This window comes from Gekko japonicus, unplaced genomic scaffold, assembly GCF_001447785.1.
Source record: "Gekko japonicus isolate JY-2015 unplaced genomic scaffold, Gekko_japonicus_V1.1 scaffold1411, whole genome shotgun sequence".
In the NCBI taxonomy this organism is placed as follows: domain Eukaryota; kingdom Metazoa; phylum Chordata; class Lepidosauria; order Squamata; family Gekkonidae; genus Gekko; species Gekko japonicus.
Window position 1 is genome coordinate 144,710 of NW_015170323.1, and position 19,992 is coordinate 164,701.

The 19,992-nt window shown below is 46.3% G+C and overlaps 1 protein-coding gene across 1 annotated transcript; it reads right to left on the bottom strand.

The window, feature by feature from the left end:
- Positions 1-893: 893 nt before the first annotated feature.
- On the bottom strand, positions 894-19,600 carry GAPDHS (glyceraldehyde-3-phosphate dehydrogenase, spermatogenic). The gene is made up of 11 exons (XM_015418086.1): positions 19,525-19,600; positions 10,939-11,127; positions 9,669-9,765; positions 8,083-8,189; positions 6,766-6,856; positions 6,230-6,348; positions 5,358-5,439; positions 4,547-4,698; positions 3,905-4,067; positions 2,371-2,468; positions 894-1,326 (listed from the first exon to the last, which is right to left on the bottom strand). Exons 2-11 carry the CDS (start codon positions 10,965-10,967, stop codon positions 1,251-1,253), a joined length of 1,014 nt encoding a protein of 337 aa, XP_015273572.1. The 5' UTR covers positions 10,968-11,127; positions 19,525-19,600; the 3' UTR covers positions 894-1,250.
- Positions 19,601-19,992: the final 392 nt, after the last annotated feature.

Below are 19,992 nucleotides of genomic sequence, written 5' to 3' on the forward strand. Positions count from 1 at the left end.
ACGGGCTGCTTTTGCCAGATCCGCCAACTTGTGAGGAGATAGGGAAGCTGGACAATGTGCCCTTGCCAAGCCCAGAACTGAGGTCTTTCTGTCTGAGACATGACTCTGCACTTTACGGAAAGCTCTCAACAGCCACTTAATAGCCCTGTGGAGAGAAGTGACCTCTGGAGGTCAGGCCAGATTCACCTGAAGCCTCTAAAGAGACTGAGTACAAGGAAGGCAATTACTTCGCAGTCAGAGGCCCTCCAATAGCTTCTGTGCAGGTTACAAGATTTCCAGCAAAGAGACAGCAACTTGCACACGTCTTTCTGCAGGGAAACCTAGCTAGGAAACATGGGATAAAAACAGGATAGATCAAGCCATGCCTGCAAATGCAGATCAAGTATTCATCTAGTCCAGCATTCTGTTTAGGCCTTTTCTGGAAGCTCACAGGCTGAGTTTGAGGGCAAACCAACCTCCCTTATGCATGCTGGGAACAATTTCTGTGTACATGAAATTCCATACATAGGCTGCCTGATTATCTGTTTTTTGGTATAGCTCTTCTGGGAGATAATCCCCCATATCAAAAGGCATGCAAGGTGTTTTTTTTTTATGGAGAGTTGCTGTGGGAAGACTTACGTAAGAAATGAGACATGACACCACCCTATCCAGGCCGTGGTCAAGCGAGCGAGTGGCAGCTGCCCACCTCCAATTTATTCTGAACTAGTCTTGGCTCTTTTGTACCAGAGCCAGTGAGAAAACCAGGCAAGATGCTATGGCAGATGCCACCATCTTGGCTGCTCTGCCAGAAAAGGGAACGGGCACACACACTAGTACGAATGGCAGAAGGAACTTCAGCAGCCATGTCTGAGCGGAGCAGAGCAGGGGGTGAGCCACCAAACACGCTGGGGGGGTTCACATAAACTTCAGTGGTTTTATTTTAACACTTGCAAGATCTCAAGGGGACTACAGCCACACAAACCGATGCTTAACCCCAGAGGGCAGACTCTCCTCCTCCTCCTCCAGGGGGAATTTGGTGCAGTTGTCTTTCACTACAGTTTAGAGGCTTGCACAAGCTGCTCTGGTAAGCAGGACTCAGATTCACGAGTACGCACACAAAGCTTTACGGTGACACACGAAGAAAAAGGTGCGGTTGTTCTGGGTTCTGTGGTTGAAGCAGAGAACTGGCCGGGAGATCAAACCTATGGACTAAAGGGGGTGTGTGAGACCACTCTGTCTGACAGCCTGGAGCAGAGAGGGTTGGGCAGTGCTCAGTTGTGCTCCCTGGTGAACATATGCTTCAGGAGGTCTGCTACACGGCAGCTGTAGCCATATTCGTTATCATACCTGAGGAACAGAAGCAAGAAATGTTAAAAACCGTTCTCGTGTGCCCCAAAAGGCTACATTCTGCAAATTGGTTAATCCTGGCAGCGTCCAACAGGGCAGGAACTTAACAGGGCAGGAACTTAATAGCAGCCCTCCTGGATCAGACCAGGGTTCCATCTAGTCCAGCATCCGGTATTACAAACAGCTGCCCTGGAGAGGCAACGCGTACTGCAAAGAGAGGCCAGGGCCCTCCCATGAGGTTGCTGGGCTTAATGCCTCTGACTATGGAGTCTCCTTTCACTCACCATGGCCAGTAGCCATGAATGGACCTCTCCTCTATGAATCCATGTAATGCCCTTTTAAAGGGATCTATCCTCATGGCCATCACAGCATCTACTGGCAGCAAATTCCACAATTTAATCACTCCTTGAGTAAAGCAGTATTTCCTTTTGCCTACTGCCCACCAATTTCATCGGGAGCCCCCGAGTTCTAGCATTATGGGAGAAGGAGAAAAAACCTCCCCTGTATCCATTTTCTCCATCCCGTGCATAATTTTATAGATTATCTATCATGAACAGCCACCCACCCCCAGCCATCTCTTTTCTGAACTGGAAAGTCCAAGCCTCTTCAGCCTTTCCTCATCAAAGAGATGCTCCAACCCAGGCCCGTAGCTACACTGGGGCATCTCGGGGCTAGGCCCCCTGACTTACTGGCAAGACCCCCCCTGACTTCCCATCCAGCCCAGGGCCCCCGAGTAGTGGCATATGCAGGGAAGGAGCTGGGTATCCCTTTAATTTGATGAGCCAGTGCCCCCTAGGAAATTTAAATGCCCCCAACTGAAAAAATCCTGGCTACGGGCCTTTTCCAACCCCTTTGGGATCTGGATAGGCAGAATGGAAATCCTGGCCTTGAACAATACAAATGTCCCCTCGCATTTAGCCGCGTCCCTGATGGCCACTTGATGCCTCAGGCACACACTGCACACTTGTTGCGGTGTGGAAGAGCTTGGATTCAGGATGCATGAGGTGGAGCCTGCCCACTCCCACCCCACCCCCAAGTCCTTACCAGGAGATGAGCTTCACAAAGTTATCATTGAGGGAGATCCCAGCTCCAGCATCAAAGATAGAGGAACGATGGTCACCAATGAAATCAGTCGAAACAACCTGCCCGGAAACAGAGGGGTGAGGTTTTGTGGCGACACACCGGCTCCCTGATTAAGCGCCCCAAAACAGAGAAGAGGCTGGACCTCCTCGCCAGAGATACCTCCCCACAGCCTCAAAGGAGCCACGCAACCCAGTGAGCTCTCTAGGGCGGCAATCACCAACAGGATTTACTTGGCAGAAAGCAGGTTTGAGTTCCACCAGTTAGGGTGGGGTTGCAAGATAAATATTTTAAAATTAAGTATCAATTGAGGGGGGAAGCAAGATATTTAAACTTAAAATATAAGAAAAAATGCCATCTATTCAAATGAAGAAGATTGGATTTCACAGCCTCAAAGGAGCCACGCCACCTAGTGAGCTCTCTAGGGCAGCAGTCACCCACAGGATTTACTTGGCAGAGAGCAGCTTTGAGTTCCATCAGTTTGGGTGGGGGATGCAAGATAAATATTTCAAATTTAAGTATCAATTGAGGGGGAAGCAAGATATTTAAACTTAAAGTATTTATAAATAAGAAAAAATACCATCTATTCAAATGAAGAAGATTGGATTTATACCACACCTTTCACTTGGAGTCTCAGAGCAGTTTACAATCTCCTTTCCCTTCCCCTCCCCACAACAGACACCCTGTGAGGTAGGTGGGGCTGAGAGAGCTCTTTTGAGGACTGCTCATGAGAGAACAGCTCTCAGAGAAAGTGTGACTGACCCAAGGTCACACCAGCAGCTGCATGTGGAGGAGTGGGGAATCAAACCCAGCTATCCCAGATTAGAGTCCACGTTCTTAACCACTACACCAAACTGGCTCTCAGTTTGATGCAGTTTGATGATGTACATACTATGCGAACTGTAACTAGAGATGAAACTTTCCAACTTTGAATCAAAGGGGCAAGCCTTTTAAAAAAAGTCAGACCAACGGCAGCCAGGTAGGTCTGGTAACAGAGTTGCCAACTCCGGCTTGGGGAATTCCTGGATATTTGGGGGGTGGTTCCTGGGAAAGGTGAAGCTTGGAGAGGGAGCTCAGCAGGGACGTGATGCTACTGAGGCCACCCACCAAAGCCGCCATTCTCTCCAGGGAAACTAATGTCTGCAGTCTGGAGGACCAGTTATAACTCCAGAAGAAATTCACACGTTACCTGGAGCAGTGTTCCCTCTAAGCTGAGTTGGCGTGAGCTAGCTCACAGTTTTTTAGCCTTTGGCTCACACATTTTTGTCCTAGCTCAGGAAGGATGGCTCCAGAGCAGACTAATTTATGCAGCCACCAAATCGCTCGCTCACAACTTTAATGCCAGTAGCTCACAAAGCAGAATTTTTGCACACAAGACTCCACAGCTTAGAGGGAACATTGACCTGGAGGTTGGCAGCCCTATCTGATAATGTCCATCCCCCTGCACACAGCATGCCATACTTGGGAGGAGCTCTTCAAGACACCCAGTGCTGTTTACCTCGTCTTCTGTGTACCCCAGGATCCCAGCCATGGGCCCTTTCGATGCCTTCTTGACAGCTTCTTTGATCTGAGCGTAGGTGGCTGGCCTGGCAAGGCGGCAGGTCAGGTCGACCACCGAGACATCACACACCGGCACACGGAATGCCATCCCAGTGAGCTTCCTGTTGGAGAGAGGAATGCAGTCATGAAGGATCAAAGCAGAAAGGATGGGTCTGCTAGGGGCCAAGGACACATCTCTTTTTAAAGACATTTTTAGCACCTCCTAAAGCTGCAAGCAACACAAGACCTGGGAAAATTCTATTGCATACCTGGTCATCAGGCCAGAAGCACTGTGAGCGTCCTACTGCTCTAATGCCTTTCTTTGGTGGCACAAACATGTTTCTTCATTTGGTCAGATTAGCTCTCTGGAAGGTTTGGCTCTTTTAAGAAAGGCAGACTTGCTGGGAAGGAAATGCCCTGATGGGTGTATTCACAGACCTCAAGCAATAGGCTCTGCAAGCAGAATCCTTTGTAGTGAAGAGCTTCTTACTCTGCCCCAGTGAAGCACTACGGACCATGAGCAAGATCTGGCTTCCAGCGAGGGGCCTTTTCCAGGGGCCACCAAGACAAGAGCACTATGGAGGCACAATGCTTTTCATACCCATTCAGCTCAGGGATGACCTTGCCCACAGCTTTCGCAGCACCAGTAGAAGCTGGAATGATGTTCTGGTGGGCACCCCTGCCATCACGCCAAGCCTTGGCAGAGGGACCGTCCACAGTCTTCTGAGTGGCAGTGTAGGCATGAACGGTGGTCTGCAAACAAGAGAAGCCAGCTTGTAGAAGACCAGAAAGAGGAGACATTGTCAGAAGCGACTTCTGACAACGAGTAGCTTTTTGCAGATTTGCCCAGGAACAAGTAACATTCCCTTTGCATATATAAGTGTTACAATAACCTGGGCAGCACTTGTTTAGTTTACGAAACACCAGTCATCACTGATGACAAGAGTGCCCATGAAGCACTCACAGACCAGGAATGGGAGGGAACTACGAAACACAAAACTTCGCCACTTGTTTTAACTGTATAGTATGTTGGATATGGTTTTATGGTTTTAATAGTTTTAAATTTCTCCATCACCTAGAGCCCCATATTTGTGGGGATTAGGCGATTCATAAATGTAATGAAATAAATAGAAATAAATGTCTTCAGCAGTCCTGAAGACCGAGCTGCATGCTAAGCTGATTTAACTCTCTAGTACCAAGTTCCTAAATTAAAATAAAGGTATTTAAGGACTGGACAACAGTAGTAAATTTGCTAAATGTGTCTATGCTGGATTAGTGGATTAGTGCAGTGTCACTGAAAGCGGTTTCTTCTAGATCTACAGAAGCCAGGGGAATGAGGGAGCTTGCCAAAAAGGAGAGGAATCTGCTCTTGGAGGTGAGTTCTGGTCTTACGGGGAACATGTTGATCTTACCATGAGGCCTTCCACAATGCCAAAGTTGTCATGAATGACTTTGGCCAATGGCGCCAAGCAGTTGGTGGTGCAGGAGGCATTGCTAGAAGGCAAGCAGAAGACAAAGCTGACTTGTCACCCAACCGACTTACACAGAACTTCTATTTTATCATCTTTACTAAATTGTAAAAATGGAGGGGGGGGGCTTGCGACTAGCATCACAATAGCAAAACCAGCTCACTCACAGAGAGAAGAAAGAATTTCTACATTCTTGGGAACTCGCCAGTTATAGTGGAAGACTTCGTAAGTTAACCAAACGGAAAACAATTTTTCCTACTAACCAGAGGACCTTACACTGCATGTGTTACCAACTCTTCTCTAGGACATGTAAGAATGCCCCAACAATCTTGCTACCTCTATAAATCAGGGAGGCCTAGGCGTCTTAGTATAAATGCACAACAAATTGTACCTCACTTGTGGAGTACTGAAATTAGTGAAGTCCACCCCAATGAACTAGAGCCCTGGTCATTTGACACATTTCCAGGCAACCAAATTATTAGAATGCCAGGGGAAACAGGGACATTTGTACAATTCTCCAAAAGCAGAAGCGCCAACATGCACCCTCAAAGGGTTAAGAGAGTTCTATGCCACTCAGAGGTGTACAGACTTGTACATAGCCCAAGAGACAACAATTACCAGCAGGGTCTGCAAATGGGGGGATTTTAAAAACCAAAACCTCTTGACTGCTTGCCACCTAAGATGCCAGCGTCCCAACACACAGGAAGTCAAGCCAGCAGACTGCCAGAGTTCTGTCCCCTCTTCCTTCCAAAGTACATCTTCCACTGAACCCCTTGACCTTGAGGCGATATTACAAAGCAGTCACTTCCTCTCACCTCACAATATTCATGCTTGAGGGATCATACTTCTCGTGATTGACTCCCATCACAAACATAGGCGCATCAGGGGATGGGGCGCTCACCACTACTCGCCTGGCCCCACCATGGATATGAGCCTGTAGAAAGAGAGCAGGATTGATCAAGTCTTTCATGATGCAGCAATATCCCCCCTCCAACAAGGCAGACAAAAAGGAGCTGGGCAGAAGGCACTGCTCCTCCGCTCTAAGCAAGTGTGGTCCAAACAGAAGGAAGGAGATTTTGGCACCGGAAAGCTGGCTCTCAGTTTTTGAATTCAGGGTTTGTTAGGGCTGTTGTGGGGGGGGAGGGGTTGGGGGGAGGCCTGTACAAGATACAGTGTGATGCATGAAGATGACAAAGTAATAAAAAGGCTGTTCCTGATATGCACCTGAGATCTGTGCCAATGGATCTAGAAGCAAAACACCTATTGGGGAGCCCATCGCTGCTTCATAAAGACACTCAAATTGCTTTTCATTTCTGGGCAAGTAAGCCCGGAGGCACCACCATAAACTTACGGAAGCTTTATCAACAGTGAGGAAGACTCCAGTTGATTCTACTACGTACAGAGCTCCTGCCTCACCCCAAGGGATCTCATTTGGTTTCATGCTGTAAAACACAAAAATGCACATCATTATCCACCGGCTAGTCACTTGGCCGCTGCTTGGATCCAGAGGACTGGCTGTGGGCGCCCATGCACCATGCGTTAACTTGAAATTGCAAGGGGAAAAAACCCACCACCCATGACCAACCCATGTATTCATTGCCTTTGTTTTCACAGCCTGCGTAACTGGCTCTATGACCCTTCTTCCTAGCTGGAAAAAAAATTACAAAGCAACAATCGTCACAAATAAATGCTGCTGCTTTCTGCACTTGGTAGTCCAGACAGAATATCACTATTAGAAACTAGACAATGAAGTTAGAAGGAGGGCTACCCACATTGTTTCTACCAGTTTCCTCTGTAACTGCATCTACCACACCTTGTACTATGTCCCAACATCTCGCATATATTCCTGGCCCTAGCTAGTGACAAGGAAACATCAGGATGCAGGTTAAGATTTACTTCCATTTTTGGCCAGAAGCTGTCTGTATCACATAATACCATCTTCCAGCCCAGGACAAGGTGTCGTAGCCAAGGGATATGTCAGCGAGGGGGGTTCATTCAGCTGGGAGACTGAAGAGCTGCTATCTCATGCAGTCCACCAAGGACTGAATGCTAGAGCCTTTGGTTCACAATGCCTAGTATTGTTAGCAGGCCAACTGCTGCCAGGTAAAGTCATATTTGCACAGCAATTCCTTCCAGCCTCTATCATGGCTGCTATTAATTTTCCTCCTGGGATCAAGGAATGCAGCCGTGCGCAGAGAGGCAGGACAGCAGCATGCATGAGCCAATGGGCACAGTCCTCCCCCCACCCCCCCAAGAAGATTACCCAAATTTCTCTCTAGAAAGGTTTGGGTATCACTCCTCTTCCCATTTCTTCCCCTTGTGGCTAAGCGGGAATTTGAACCTGAGCCTCCCCAGCCTTGATCCGATCACCTACCTACTACACCACCCCAGATCTCCTCTGCTTCATTCTGACACTGCTGTTGAATGGTGGCGAGTATTTTAGAACCACACAAGAGAACAAGACCAGCTTGTCTATGGAGGATTCGGTAGATATGTAAACACAGACGCACATACCTCAAAGGAGCACATGCAACTTTCTGGCGCAGTTTTTTTAATCCGTTTAAAACCAATGACACAACTGAAGCTTCAATCGTTCCAGATGCAGAGCGACACAAAGGGGGGAGGATGCCGAGAGTCAAGACGGCATCTCTCCCAGATACCCACTTACCACTGAAACACAGAGATCTTATGCCCATTCACAATTAGCTTGCCACCTTCAGCGTGCACTTCTCCTTTGAAGCGCCCGTGGGTAGAGTCATACTTGAACATGTAAACCTAGGGAGGAAGGCAGGGGTCAGCCAAAATCCACGTTAAGCCAGATGGATAACATCGTTTCTGCATTATCTGGCTAGAGCTCAGAGCCCTGTTTGGGCCTTTTTTGTGATGGGATTGGGCTAGTCAGTCAAGCCCCACCTCCCCCCCAGGGATGCTCTGTGTGTGTGTATGACAGGCACCCTAGGTGTCATGCTGGATGGGACATGACCCAGAAAACTGCTGATATGACTAATGTTTTCCCTAGCAGTGTCTCTGCGAGAGGGGAGCAGGGTGCAGTTGCTGTCTGAGGAACAAAATATAAGCTTTATGCTACGAAATGCAATGCTTAGGCGATCCTGAGTAGGGGCTCCTCATTTGAGCATAACATCCTAGTGGGAAACAGCACAATTCCAGATCTATTAAGGTCCACGTCTATATTCTCATCAGGAAAATTTGCCCCTGGAGCAAAAACGATTCATCAGTGCTCAGAGTTAGGCAATTCTTTTTTAAATTGATTATTTCCAAAGAACATAATACAGTCTTAAAATAATGACCCCCCCTCCCCCAATTTATACTCTCGAAGTAAGCCGGCGCCAATACAAAGAAATCACTGCCATATTACAAAAGTATCGTTCAGATTTATAATCTTAACAGCCATCTCTTAACTACTCATTCCTTTGCAATATCATTTTTTGAAGTGATAAAGGTTAGGCATTCCTTCCTACTCCTGGCCAATGACCTGGGACACAGTGCAGGCAAAAGAGCAGACTGTAACCAATAAGCTTAAATACCTGCATACAGCCCAAAAGGGGAATATATATATATATATATATATATATATATATATATATATATATATTTTCCAGTTTTGCTGCAGTTGAGTTCAAGCTATGAGAAAATCAAGGAATGTGGCGCTAAATTTGTTCTTGTGTCTGCTCAGTGTACTCTAGCTTTCCCACATCGGAGCTTTGGCCCCACCCACCCCTCTGCAGCACATTTCCTGATGGATTCTATCAGCAGCCAGAGCCGCTGCTGGAGAGGGAGGCCACTGCAGCAGATGGGTATGAAGACTCAACTGTATCCCCTGGGCAGCGTGCTCCAGAGACACCATCTCTCTACCAGTGTTCCCTCTCAGCTGAGTTAGTGTGAGCATTTCTGTCTTAGCTCAGGAAGGGTGGCTCCACTCACAACTTTAATGCCAGTAAGTCACAAAGTAGAATTGTTGCTCACAAGACTCCACAGCTTAGAGGGAGCATCGCTCTCTACCACTGCTGAGACTCAGCTCTGGTCCCCTGACGATAAGTTGTAATAAAAGCAGTCTACAGTCGCTTGGAGGTAGAAATGCGTTTGGAAATCTGCTGTAAGCCACTCTCGGCCACGAGGTAGGATGTAAATCAGACAAACGAATGCCACCTCCTCTTCAGTTTGTCAAAAAAAAAAAATTAACCAAGAGTCTGCTTAAACGCTTCGGAGTCCGGCAATCCCACAACTAAGCCTTACCATATAGTTGAGGTCGATGAAAGGGTCATTGACAGCCACGACTTTGATCCCTTTCTCTACGCAGGCTCGGAGGACCAAGCGCCCGATGCGTCCAAAGCTGCAAAAGGAAAGAAGCAAATCTGTTGCCACAGGAAGGCTCTTAGCCCCTTCTATATGAAACAAGTGGACAACTAAAACGGGCTCTCTCCTTGTGGCAGTGAAGGCTTCCTTAGCTAAAAAAATCATTCCCACCACGCTGAAGCCACCTCAACAGACACTGTAGGAGAGACCCCAAAAGTTGCATCAAATGCAACATTCTTTTACTGATCAAACCTATTTCAACAGTGCATGCAGGAAACTACATGCTAGAAGTTGCTCCAGGGAACCTTGGGGCAGCATGGTGCAAAACTATTCACAAGATTACTTGGACAAAGAAGAAGACTTGGATTTATACCCCATCCTTCACTTGGAGTCTCAGAGCAGCTCACAGTCTCCTTCCATTCCTCTCCTCACAACAGACACCCTGTGAGGTAGGCGGGGCTGAGAGAGCTCTGAGAGAACTGTGACTGACCCAAGGTCACCCAGCTGGCTGCAAGTGGAGGAGTGGGGAATCAAACCCAGTTCTCCAGATTGGAGTCTGCCGCTCTTAACCACTACACCAGACTGGCTCTTATTAGGGACTGTGATCTATACTACTGTGTATAGTTTGTAAGCTGGATCCTGCTGCACAGTCTTGCATCCTTTAATGTGTCATGTTAACACTTGTGCTTTGCTACAGCTCTGCAGTTTTTTTGTATTTTTGGTTGGTTCCCCAACGCAGATCCTATTTCGCGGTTTCCTGAATGTCCCATCCAGTTGACTGTATTGACTCACTCTGTGTAATCTGCCTTGAGTCCACGGGAGAAATAACGTAAATACATAAATAAGGACTGCAAAGAGAAGACAGTGACTTTGCTGAAGGACAACTTCCCACTGATGGTTCTCCCCCTGAAATGTGTGGCCACATCAATTTTGGAATGTGGGGAGGCCCCAAAGGACTGCCCAGTAGACCAGAAGAGTGCCCTAGAACAGGTCCCAGAACCCTCTGCACTGCGTGGGGGGGGGGCGACATGCCAGAAGCGTTCCCAAAGGTGGAGAATTCGAAAGCCGCAGGTGCAAAGACAAAATAAAGAAGTTATCCATCTGATTCCCTCCAACGTCTTCAAAAAGAACCCCCTCCTCACAAGTGACCTTTGAGGACCTGCAATTACATACCTGAGGCATACCCCCCCCCTCCAGAAAAGGTTCTCACCCATTGATTCCAACCGTTAGTTCAGCCATTCGTCTGGGAGGTGGTGGTGGCGGCGGTGGAGGAGGCGGTGGAGGTGGTGCGTCTGGCTCTGGTTCTGCCGTTGGTTCCGGCTCACGCTCAGGCTGTGCTTCTGGAGTCGCTACCGGCTCCGGAGAGATCTTTGGAGGAGAGCCTTCGCTGATCTCAAGTCTGGAAAAGTCAGGATGGAGTAAGAATGCTGGCTGGGGCAGATGTCCTCCTGCTGGTTTTGCTGCCCTCGTATCAAACCGAGAAACTTTCAACATGCAACCTACCAGGTTACCTCTGCCAGACCATAATGCTACCTCCACACCTTTTTGTTGAAAGAGCTTTCACTGTGGGTACTGCTCCAGTAAAAAGAAACATCATTTGTATGAGCTGAGCACATCACTGATAATCAAGTGAGGCATATAGAAAATGATGGGACCTTCACAGGGCAGATAACTCATTGTCATAAAACCAGAGAGAAGCCCCGCAGGAGTTAATTCAGAGATGAGGTGAGCAAATGGGCATTTCAGCTGGGGATAACAGACAATTCTTTTTATCAGGAACTTTTGAGTTACACAGACCCATAACTATACTAAAGAACTAAGATACTTGATGAGGCAAATAGCTTGATCCTAATCACATAGTTGAGATGCCACTGATTTCACTGGACCTTTGCCAAGAAAGTATCCCTAAGGTAACAGTCCTACTTCTGTGGAAATAGTACATAGGACTGGGCTGCAAATAGCACTGAGTTAGGGGTTATTTCTGAATGAAAGTGGATAGTACTGCAATCTCAGGCACTTCTAGAGATATTAGGGTCAAACTATTTGTTTTGCTTCTATCTCATGGAGATCCTTTCCAGATCAGGGGCTGTGATATATTACACAGTAATCAGAGATGGGATAACAAAGGAGAAAAGGTGAGCATGTTGTGACATTGGGTTGGTATTGCGTGGATTGTGTTCTGGGCTTTTTGGATCTTACTTCTGGACCAAGGCAGATGTAAACAACTTGTCTAACATGCCTCAGCCTAGGCTAACAGTGGCTTTATTTTCAGTTGCTTTGCATCAACAGCCTCAATACAAAAAGCCCATAATTCATAGAAGGCAGAAATAGTTTGGAACATTTTCAAATGTTGCTAAACTACAAGTACTTCTTTTAATATAGGTTTAGTATTTCGGGAGAGGCTCCATTGGATTCTTTTGAATGCATACAGCAGTGACTTAGCACCTACTATTGTGTTCCCTGATGTCCACTTACTTCTTCCCCAAAGAAAAAGAACCAGTCCAAACTATTGGAGGAAAAGGTGCTTTTGAACAGTCCAGGAGGCACTACATTTGTGCCTGCAGGGAGCACCCATGTAGAAATAGCTGTTTCCGTCACAGAACAATACTCAGCTTGGAATCTTCTAATATTTCACAGAACTTCCCAGTGTTCTATGATTACACTTCACCCACATGTCAGCCATTTTGTTGTGTCAACTGCCTATTAAAATTCTAAAAGTGCCTTCAGCAACAAAGTGAGAGATCCATGACACAGCACTTTCTGGAGGATCCAGGGCATATTAAATTTTCTGCTCTTAAAGCATGCTTTCATTCATGGTAGAAACCTACTGAATATATATGGAATAGGGATCTCAGTACTGTGAACTGGAATGCTCACTGATACTCTTGGGGTATTGTGGCTATAAATCAAAAGTTGTCTTACTAGTAGTAGTGCCAGTTAATGGAGAATGTTGCTATAAATAATATCAAATCAGAAAACCTCCAAGAAATTTGCTTACCTGAAAACTTTGACACTAACTGATGTGCCTCCCTGATCCATTATTTCGGAGTCACTGCGCTGCATGATTTTGCTGGCTGACCTATCTACTCTTTCTCTACCTAGAAATACTGAAAGAGGATTTCAAGACACTTAAAACTTGAGTAACAATAAACAACGAGGCTTGTGGTAGCCATTAAAAGAGACTCCTTCCATCCCACTCTTTCGGCCTTTTGGGCTCCCTTTCAGTGCTGGTTCTTGGATTAACATTCCACTGATGCGATCTTGAGGTGCATCAGGAATCAGCCAGAGCAGAGGTTCCACAACCAGCTCAGCTCAGGGTGGGGAAGTGCATCTGGAAATTCTTTTAGCCACAAGACATCCACCAGGAAACTTCACAGTTCTTGCATGAGAAGCAACCTTAAGATCGGAAAGGAGAACTAGGTCCCAGGATACAAGTAACACATTGTTTCTTCGGGAAATGAAGGAAAATGCAAACTGAAGTCCCCTGTCTGCAGAGGAGGTATTTTTGTAGCTGTCAAATTTAACACTTGGAAGCTGTTATACCGATAGGCTGCTAAGATGGCTATAGCCTTGAACTGGACAGTATAGACTGTGCATAGAAATGTGGGGCAGAAAAAATTTCCATTTCTAAATTCCATTTGATCAAAATTAACAACAATGAATGACTGCCACTGCAGACATAATATCTGGGAAGTTGGACAGCTTTAAAGTTGTTAATTAATGTTTTTGACATAATTTCCCTTAAAAGTTGTGAGTATACATGCAAGGGAGAAAGATAACCTCACATATGTATAACTATTTTTTTTTTTAAATCAAATTATAAATTCACTTTACTGGCTGTGCAGGTCAAATCAAAACAAAAGCTGAGATTCTTACTGATTCATTTCATCTCACTGGGTGGTAATGACACTGTAATCACTAATCTGATATAAAACTATCAAGTAGTACAAATGATGCCAAAGAGAGGTACTGTGAAACTGAGGTTCCCCAAGTGATTTTTGTGAAGGCGTTACAATCTGTGGGGGAAAATGAGCGACCAACCAGATCCAGGGCACACCACACAGTCTGGAGTGTTCTAAATTATCACAAGTCCTAGAAAGCATTACTCCAATCAGAGCCCATTGAACTCACAGTACATAGTGTTTCAGTTTTTCACTTAAATTTAAAAGATGTGAAAATCTGAAAACAATATAGCAGGTACAAGTATTACCCCCATAAAAAGAATTCCCACATCCAGCTCCTTGCTTGTTGGAATACAACATCTAACTCATACTGGATTCAATTTTTCCGTATCAAATTTCTGGTCAAGGATTTGTTGCTATTAGGACATGAGATTAATATAGAGTACTTTTAAATTTTTATTTACTGAATAAAAGTCAAAGGACGCTGTGTTCAAGGCATCAGAAGATTTATTAATACCCAGAAAATTAACATCACTATGCAAAAAGGATCATAGCATGTCTCAATATTTATGAGATCTTTGGTTTCCAAAAATAAAAAATATATTTAAAAATTTATGAGCTCTTACTTTAATCGGTTTCCAAAAATAAAAAATATATTTAAAAATTTATGAGCTCTTACTTTAATCTAAGGCAAACTTTTATAGAGCCTCAGTTTCAACCTGTGCCTTCCACTTCTCTGAACCTATGATCATATTTCTGTGGCCCACCACTATTGTCTTTGTGGCACTGGCCAAGCTGAAGCTATTGTTCATTGAGTAGTATGGCCCATTGTATAACGGGCCAAGGAGGAATTTTTTACTCTCTCTGTAGGCTGGTTGTACAACCAATAACAGTTAAGGTGATTCTTACAAAACGTATTTGTTAATCTTCCTCATCATTACTGAGTAGGGGTGCTGTTTGGCTGTAGGGCCATAGCCTAAAGTAACAGATTTAGGAAACCTTATAAACCCACCCCGTTAATCTTCAAATGAACAATAATCTAATCAGCACTGTTGACATAGCTCCCCCACTCTCAATACAGCACCTCCATAAGCGCCAATAACCTCGATTTTATGGATTTATAATGTTGGACTGTATCTTATTTTATACAATTTTAAAGTTTTAGTGTGTTCTTCTTTGTCTGTGGTTTGTAATGGCCCATGGCTAAATACAATAAAATCTTCTTCTTCTTCTATAGCAACCCACTGAAAATTCTCATTGGAACTTTGCCCATTTGAACAGTACCCCTGTAAAAGCATGTAAATCGGTCAACAAACCAATCGCCATTTCAAGGCCTTTCAGGCTTACACGCATGACTTCTGGGCTTCAGTGGCCTGAGCATGTAGCCTGCAGGTTTAAAGTAGCAGTAATTTTGCCCTGGAGGACATGGTAGAGCACTAGAAGAGCTAAGCATTTTGAGACAGTTACACAACAACCCCAAACAGAGTTAAGGCCCTTCTAAGCCCATGAACTTCAGACTCTTGCTTAGGATTGCACCACAGCAAATCCATTTATACCCCAAAGCACATGTCCACTGCTACATGGCTACTGCATAACAGAGGGCAGCTTCAAATTCTGAAGTCTTACATAATCATACCTGACTTTGGTGTGTTTGTGAGCCCCCTCACCTGCATTTAGCAGGATAACTGTAACTTTGCTTTATATTCTGCTGACTCAATACATGTGGCATCTAAAACAGAGGCTTAAAAGTCCATGAGATGTCTACATGCACTCTTACAGACATAAATTTTAACTACAGCCTGCTATATGTTACTACTGGCAAGATGTTATGAATGGGTTTGGTATCTGAGCTTCTTCAGCATTTTAGATTACCAGGCACCTTGCCCCCCTCCCCATCAATGACCTAAGCATAATTAGATTTCCATTTAAATTTAAACACAGTTCCCAGCAATGCAAAAAAAAAATTCCTCTAATTACCACAGCTCAGACTTCTGAGGAGGGATGTCTCTGTTCCTGAGCATGCTAGGTCTTTCTATGAGTAACTGGGAAAAGTTTAATATGCAAGGGAAGATATTATCAAGACTCAGTTTTCCTCTTGATAGCTTGAGACCTCTGCTTTGATTTCTGCTCTCAGATTCTTTTTGTATTCTGTAATCCGCCTTGAGTCTCAGTGAGAAATACGGTTTTAGCGGTTCCAAATAGTCATATATCCCCAACTTCTGACATCTCACAACTTTGACCTTGGACAAGATCACTTCAATGCCACACATTAGCTCACCTGTAAAAACATGATTACCTGTTGGCCTTCCAAAATGCAGAGGACAATGTAGCACAGTGGCATGTGGCTTCAAAGTAAGATCCTGAACCCCCAGGTGTCATATGGAAACCTTTCCATTAACTACTCACCTGCTTGCCCAAAGCAAGTGGTAACTCCTTCTGGGACAGCAGCAGTCCAGACCCTCTGCAGCATACAATTCTACCGGCAGCAAAATGTGTTATTATGGCTGCATTCCCAAAGGGCCAAATCTCTGGACCCCCACTTCCCAAAGCTTCTAAAATGATTCATTTTATACAACCAAGGTAGCCATTTTGCTAACTTGAGCAATCCTAGAGTGACCCCTAACAAGAATGTATTAAAATAATCCACCCATTTTTTTAAATTAAAAACAGATCTGCATTTTAGCAGAATCACACTCACAGCATTCTCACTTGTTTATTAGAAAGAAGCAAACCATAATGACAAAGCAGAAGCCATTTTATTTCAGTACACCCAGCTCACCTCTGCAGTACCTTGGACACATTTATATCTTTGCATACAGATACAGAATCACTGTTCTCAGACCACTGGCAGATCCTTTAGTGTTTTGTGACCTGTTACGCATTAGCACATTTTCACAACAACATATATCCCCCGTACTGATTTTAATCTTTGCCCTTCCCACAACAGAATATACTATAAGGATACTGCAGCAACAGAAAGGGCTTGTTCTCCATGTCTGTAAAGACATATCAATATATATATATTAAGAATCGCATTAATTCTTGCAATTCTCAGAATGTTCCACTTATGCCACATCTACACCATACAGATTGTTGGAACTTAGAACAGATTGCCAAGCCAAACGTTAATTCCAACCTTGACAACATTTGGCTGCATTAAATGGCATCTGTTGCTTATTTTCCATTTGCCCCAGTTCAGAAGGACTAGTCTGATCGGGGACAAGGACCATCCCACTGCAGCCATCCAGACACTGCAGTGACACTCAGCGGCCAGGAGCAGAGTGCCAAACCACAGAACAGTATATTGGACAACACAACCCAGCCCAAAGTGGCCATGGCACGTAGGCGCCGCCTTGGAATGTTGTACAGTCAACGTATCCTGGCGCAGAGGCTGTGTGACCTTGGGAGAGAGTCAGAGGCAGGAGAGAAGCCTCTAGCATTCTGATGCTACGCAGAGTTAGGTGCACCGAAATCCACTGACTTCCAAGAGCTTAGGTCACCTAATTCTGCACAAGATCAAGTAATAAACTTCTCAGTTTCTATCTGTGGCACTACTATGCAGAAACACTTTAGATATGGATTTTCAGCTGTCACATTTACCATTCTCTTCCCATAAATATTCTGTTTCTGGATTTACAGATAGCCTAGACAGGAAGTCTGCTCTACTTCGATGTTAACCTGGCTAGTCATATTCTCTTCCTCACTGCTTGCAGAACACAGGGAAGAGGGAACAAGATAACAGCTTGCTGCTGCGCACAATGGCAGTGGAGACTTTCAGAATATTTTACAAGTATTTTTTTGTGAACATGGAACATAACGGTGTATTCTTAGCCTTGAACATACTCCTTCTGGAGTTTAAAAAAAATCTTATCTTATGCAGAAGAACCAGGTTAATCCTGCTCTTAATAGCTTTGTCACTTACAGAGAAGTAGCTTTTAAATTCCTGCCGTCCAGAAGAGAGAATCCTGGCTCCCTTTCACCTGCTGCTCTCTAGAACGTGCCTGCTTGCACGCAGCAGATTACCATCGTTGCTAATCTCACCGAAGTCACAGTCACATAAGCGCAACAGATCTCAGAAAATTGATACAGGACTCAATATTAGGCAATAAGGGTCTTGATTCCCCATCCACACGAGAGGTGCCCGAATGTTAGAAAAATTAGCCTTTAGTAGCTATAAAAACAAGCTTCATTTCTCATCTGAAATTGATACTGCAGCAAAGAGCAGAGCCCCTTCATAATTTTTCCCCATCTGATCTGTGGGAAGCTCTGATTAATGTACCTCAGCCAGCCCTCCCCCTGACAAGCAGCCAAACAGACTAAGCTTTTAGATGCCCTGAGAGAAACGCAGCATCTGCTTTCCCCCAAATCCCTGTAACCAGCGATGAGGAAGGAATGCAATGTGTTCCTGTTGCGTAAGAGATAGACAGGCACTGCCCATCTACAACCCTGTCCTATAAAACGTGATTGTCCAAAACTGGGTCTCCAGTCATTTCTCCCTGACGCAGTTCCGTTTCTGGAGAGATCCACAGTACAGCGACCCAAAAAAAAAAAGGCACCAGAAGAATCTGCATCATCCTCTTCCCCTTGCGTTTCACTAGCGCCTCTGGTGCAAGGGGGGGCAGGGGGCTTCATTGCTCATCCTTAACTAGGGGAAATATCCCCAATGTTTTCCTAGAACATCCATTTAATGAAGGTTACTGGAGTCTCTCTCTTTCTCATCCCAGGCTACTCCATTCTTCTGTGAAAAGCCGGAGGCTATCAAACCCATACCTGACACCATTCCCCCTACAGTTGCCAGTCCCAGTCCACAAAGCGCTTCCCACCATCCACACTTCCTAACACCCCACAACTCCCTTCCACCCAGGCATCACAAACCAGTTTTAACATCTAACCTGTAGCACCTTATATTGCCCGCATCCAGAGGCCTCTATTTTTACCCCTGACATACTTTTCCTCGCTAAAGCTTGGGCAGGGAGGGGGTACCACAGAGAAATACACCAAGCTGCTCATTGGAAGATTGTCACCATCTGCAGTCGTCAACTGTGGAAGGCTACTTCAGGGCTCTGCATCAAGCCAACCCCCCCCCCAAGAAAACAAGCAACAGCATTCTCTGTACGTGACTTCCCACCCCAGACAGCATGGCGCAGTGGTTAGAGGGCTTGACTACAGCTCAAGAAAGCAGGGTTCAAATCCACCCTTGCCATAACACTGATGGGGTGACCTTGGACCAGCCAGCCTTGCAAGCCTAGCCTACCTCACAGGGCTGTTGTGAGGACAAGACGGATAAAAGAAGAGAGCAAGTGGCGCGCCTGCTGGCCAAGGCAGGAGAAGGGAGGGCAGAAGAGAAAAGCCCACCCTTCAGGGTTGTTTGGGGGGGGGTTAAATGGAGAAAAGGCGCAGCTCTTGAGAAGCGAGAGGAGGATACAGGGAGTACGAACTACATCATCCCATTTCTCCTGCGGCTCCACTCCAAAGAAAGGCATTCTTTTGTAACTAAACCACAGAGGTCCTTCCTTCCAAAGCCAACCCACCCTCCAAAGCATCCATTTTCTCCGGGGAAACTGGTGTCTGTAGTCTGGGGGTGAGCTGTAATTCCAGGGGATCCCCCAGGCCCCACCTGGAGACTGGCATCCCTACTGAGCCCACCATTTTGCAGCCCAAGAGCACACCGTGGGCTAGACAGTCATTAACTGACACTTCCCCCCCACACCCATTTTAATGGCTCGCCCCTCGACGCCTGCCCCTCAGGAGAGACCCTATCAGGTCCCCCCATCCCCCGCCCTCTGCCTCCACTTTACCTGGAAGGCCCCCTCTGGAGACCTGCCCTTCCCTCACCCCGACCCCCTCCCTCCCACAAGGCGCCTTGCCCCGCAGCCGCATCCCCCCCGGCTCACCTACGACTCCGACCAAGAGACCCTCAAAGCGGAGACTGAACGGGAAGAGCAACGGCTGGGCGGTCGCTTATATACGTCCCTCCGCTGCTAGGCAACGCCCAGCCCCCTCCGCTCTCTCGCATCTCCTGGATGGACACGCCCCCGGCTCGTTCCCAGCGCGCTCTAGTAGCGCAGCGCAAACGAACGCGCCCCCCCCCCTTTCCCGTGGCGGTAGCACGCGGGCGTGCAGCATCCACCAAGGTTGCCTTCCCCTCAGGCGCAGCCCCTGGTCCCCCGCCTGTGCGCGCGACCGCGAGATACGCGCCCCTCCCCGCGCCTAACGGTCGCAGCGCGCGCGCTCAATTAGCTGGCGCTGGCGCATGCGCCGCGTTCGCTCAGCGCATCCCCGCGGCCTATGCACCTGCTATTCAAGAAAAGAGGGGGAGCGAGGGTGGAGAAAGAAAGGACTCACAAAGGCTTCTGGGCATT

Excerpts from the sequence above, each read along its gene's own strand:
- GAPDHS (XM_015418086.1), bottom strand. The coding sequence starts at position 10,967 with ATGGCTGAACTAACGGTTGGAATCAATGG. Across the intron at positions 9,766-10,938 it reads CTAACGGTTGGAATCAATGG|CTTTGGACGCATCGGGCGCT; the intron begins GTGAGAACCTTT and ends TTCCTTTTGCAG. Across the intron at positions 8,190-9,668 it reads TCATCGACCTCAACTATATG|GTTTACATGTTCAAGTATGA; the intron begins GTAAGGCTTAGT and ends CTTCCTCCCTAG.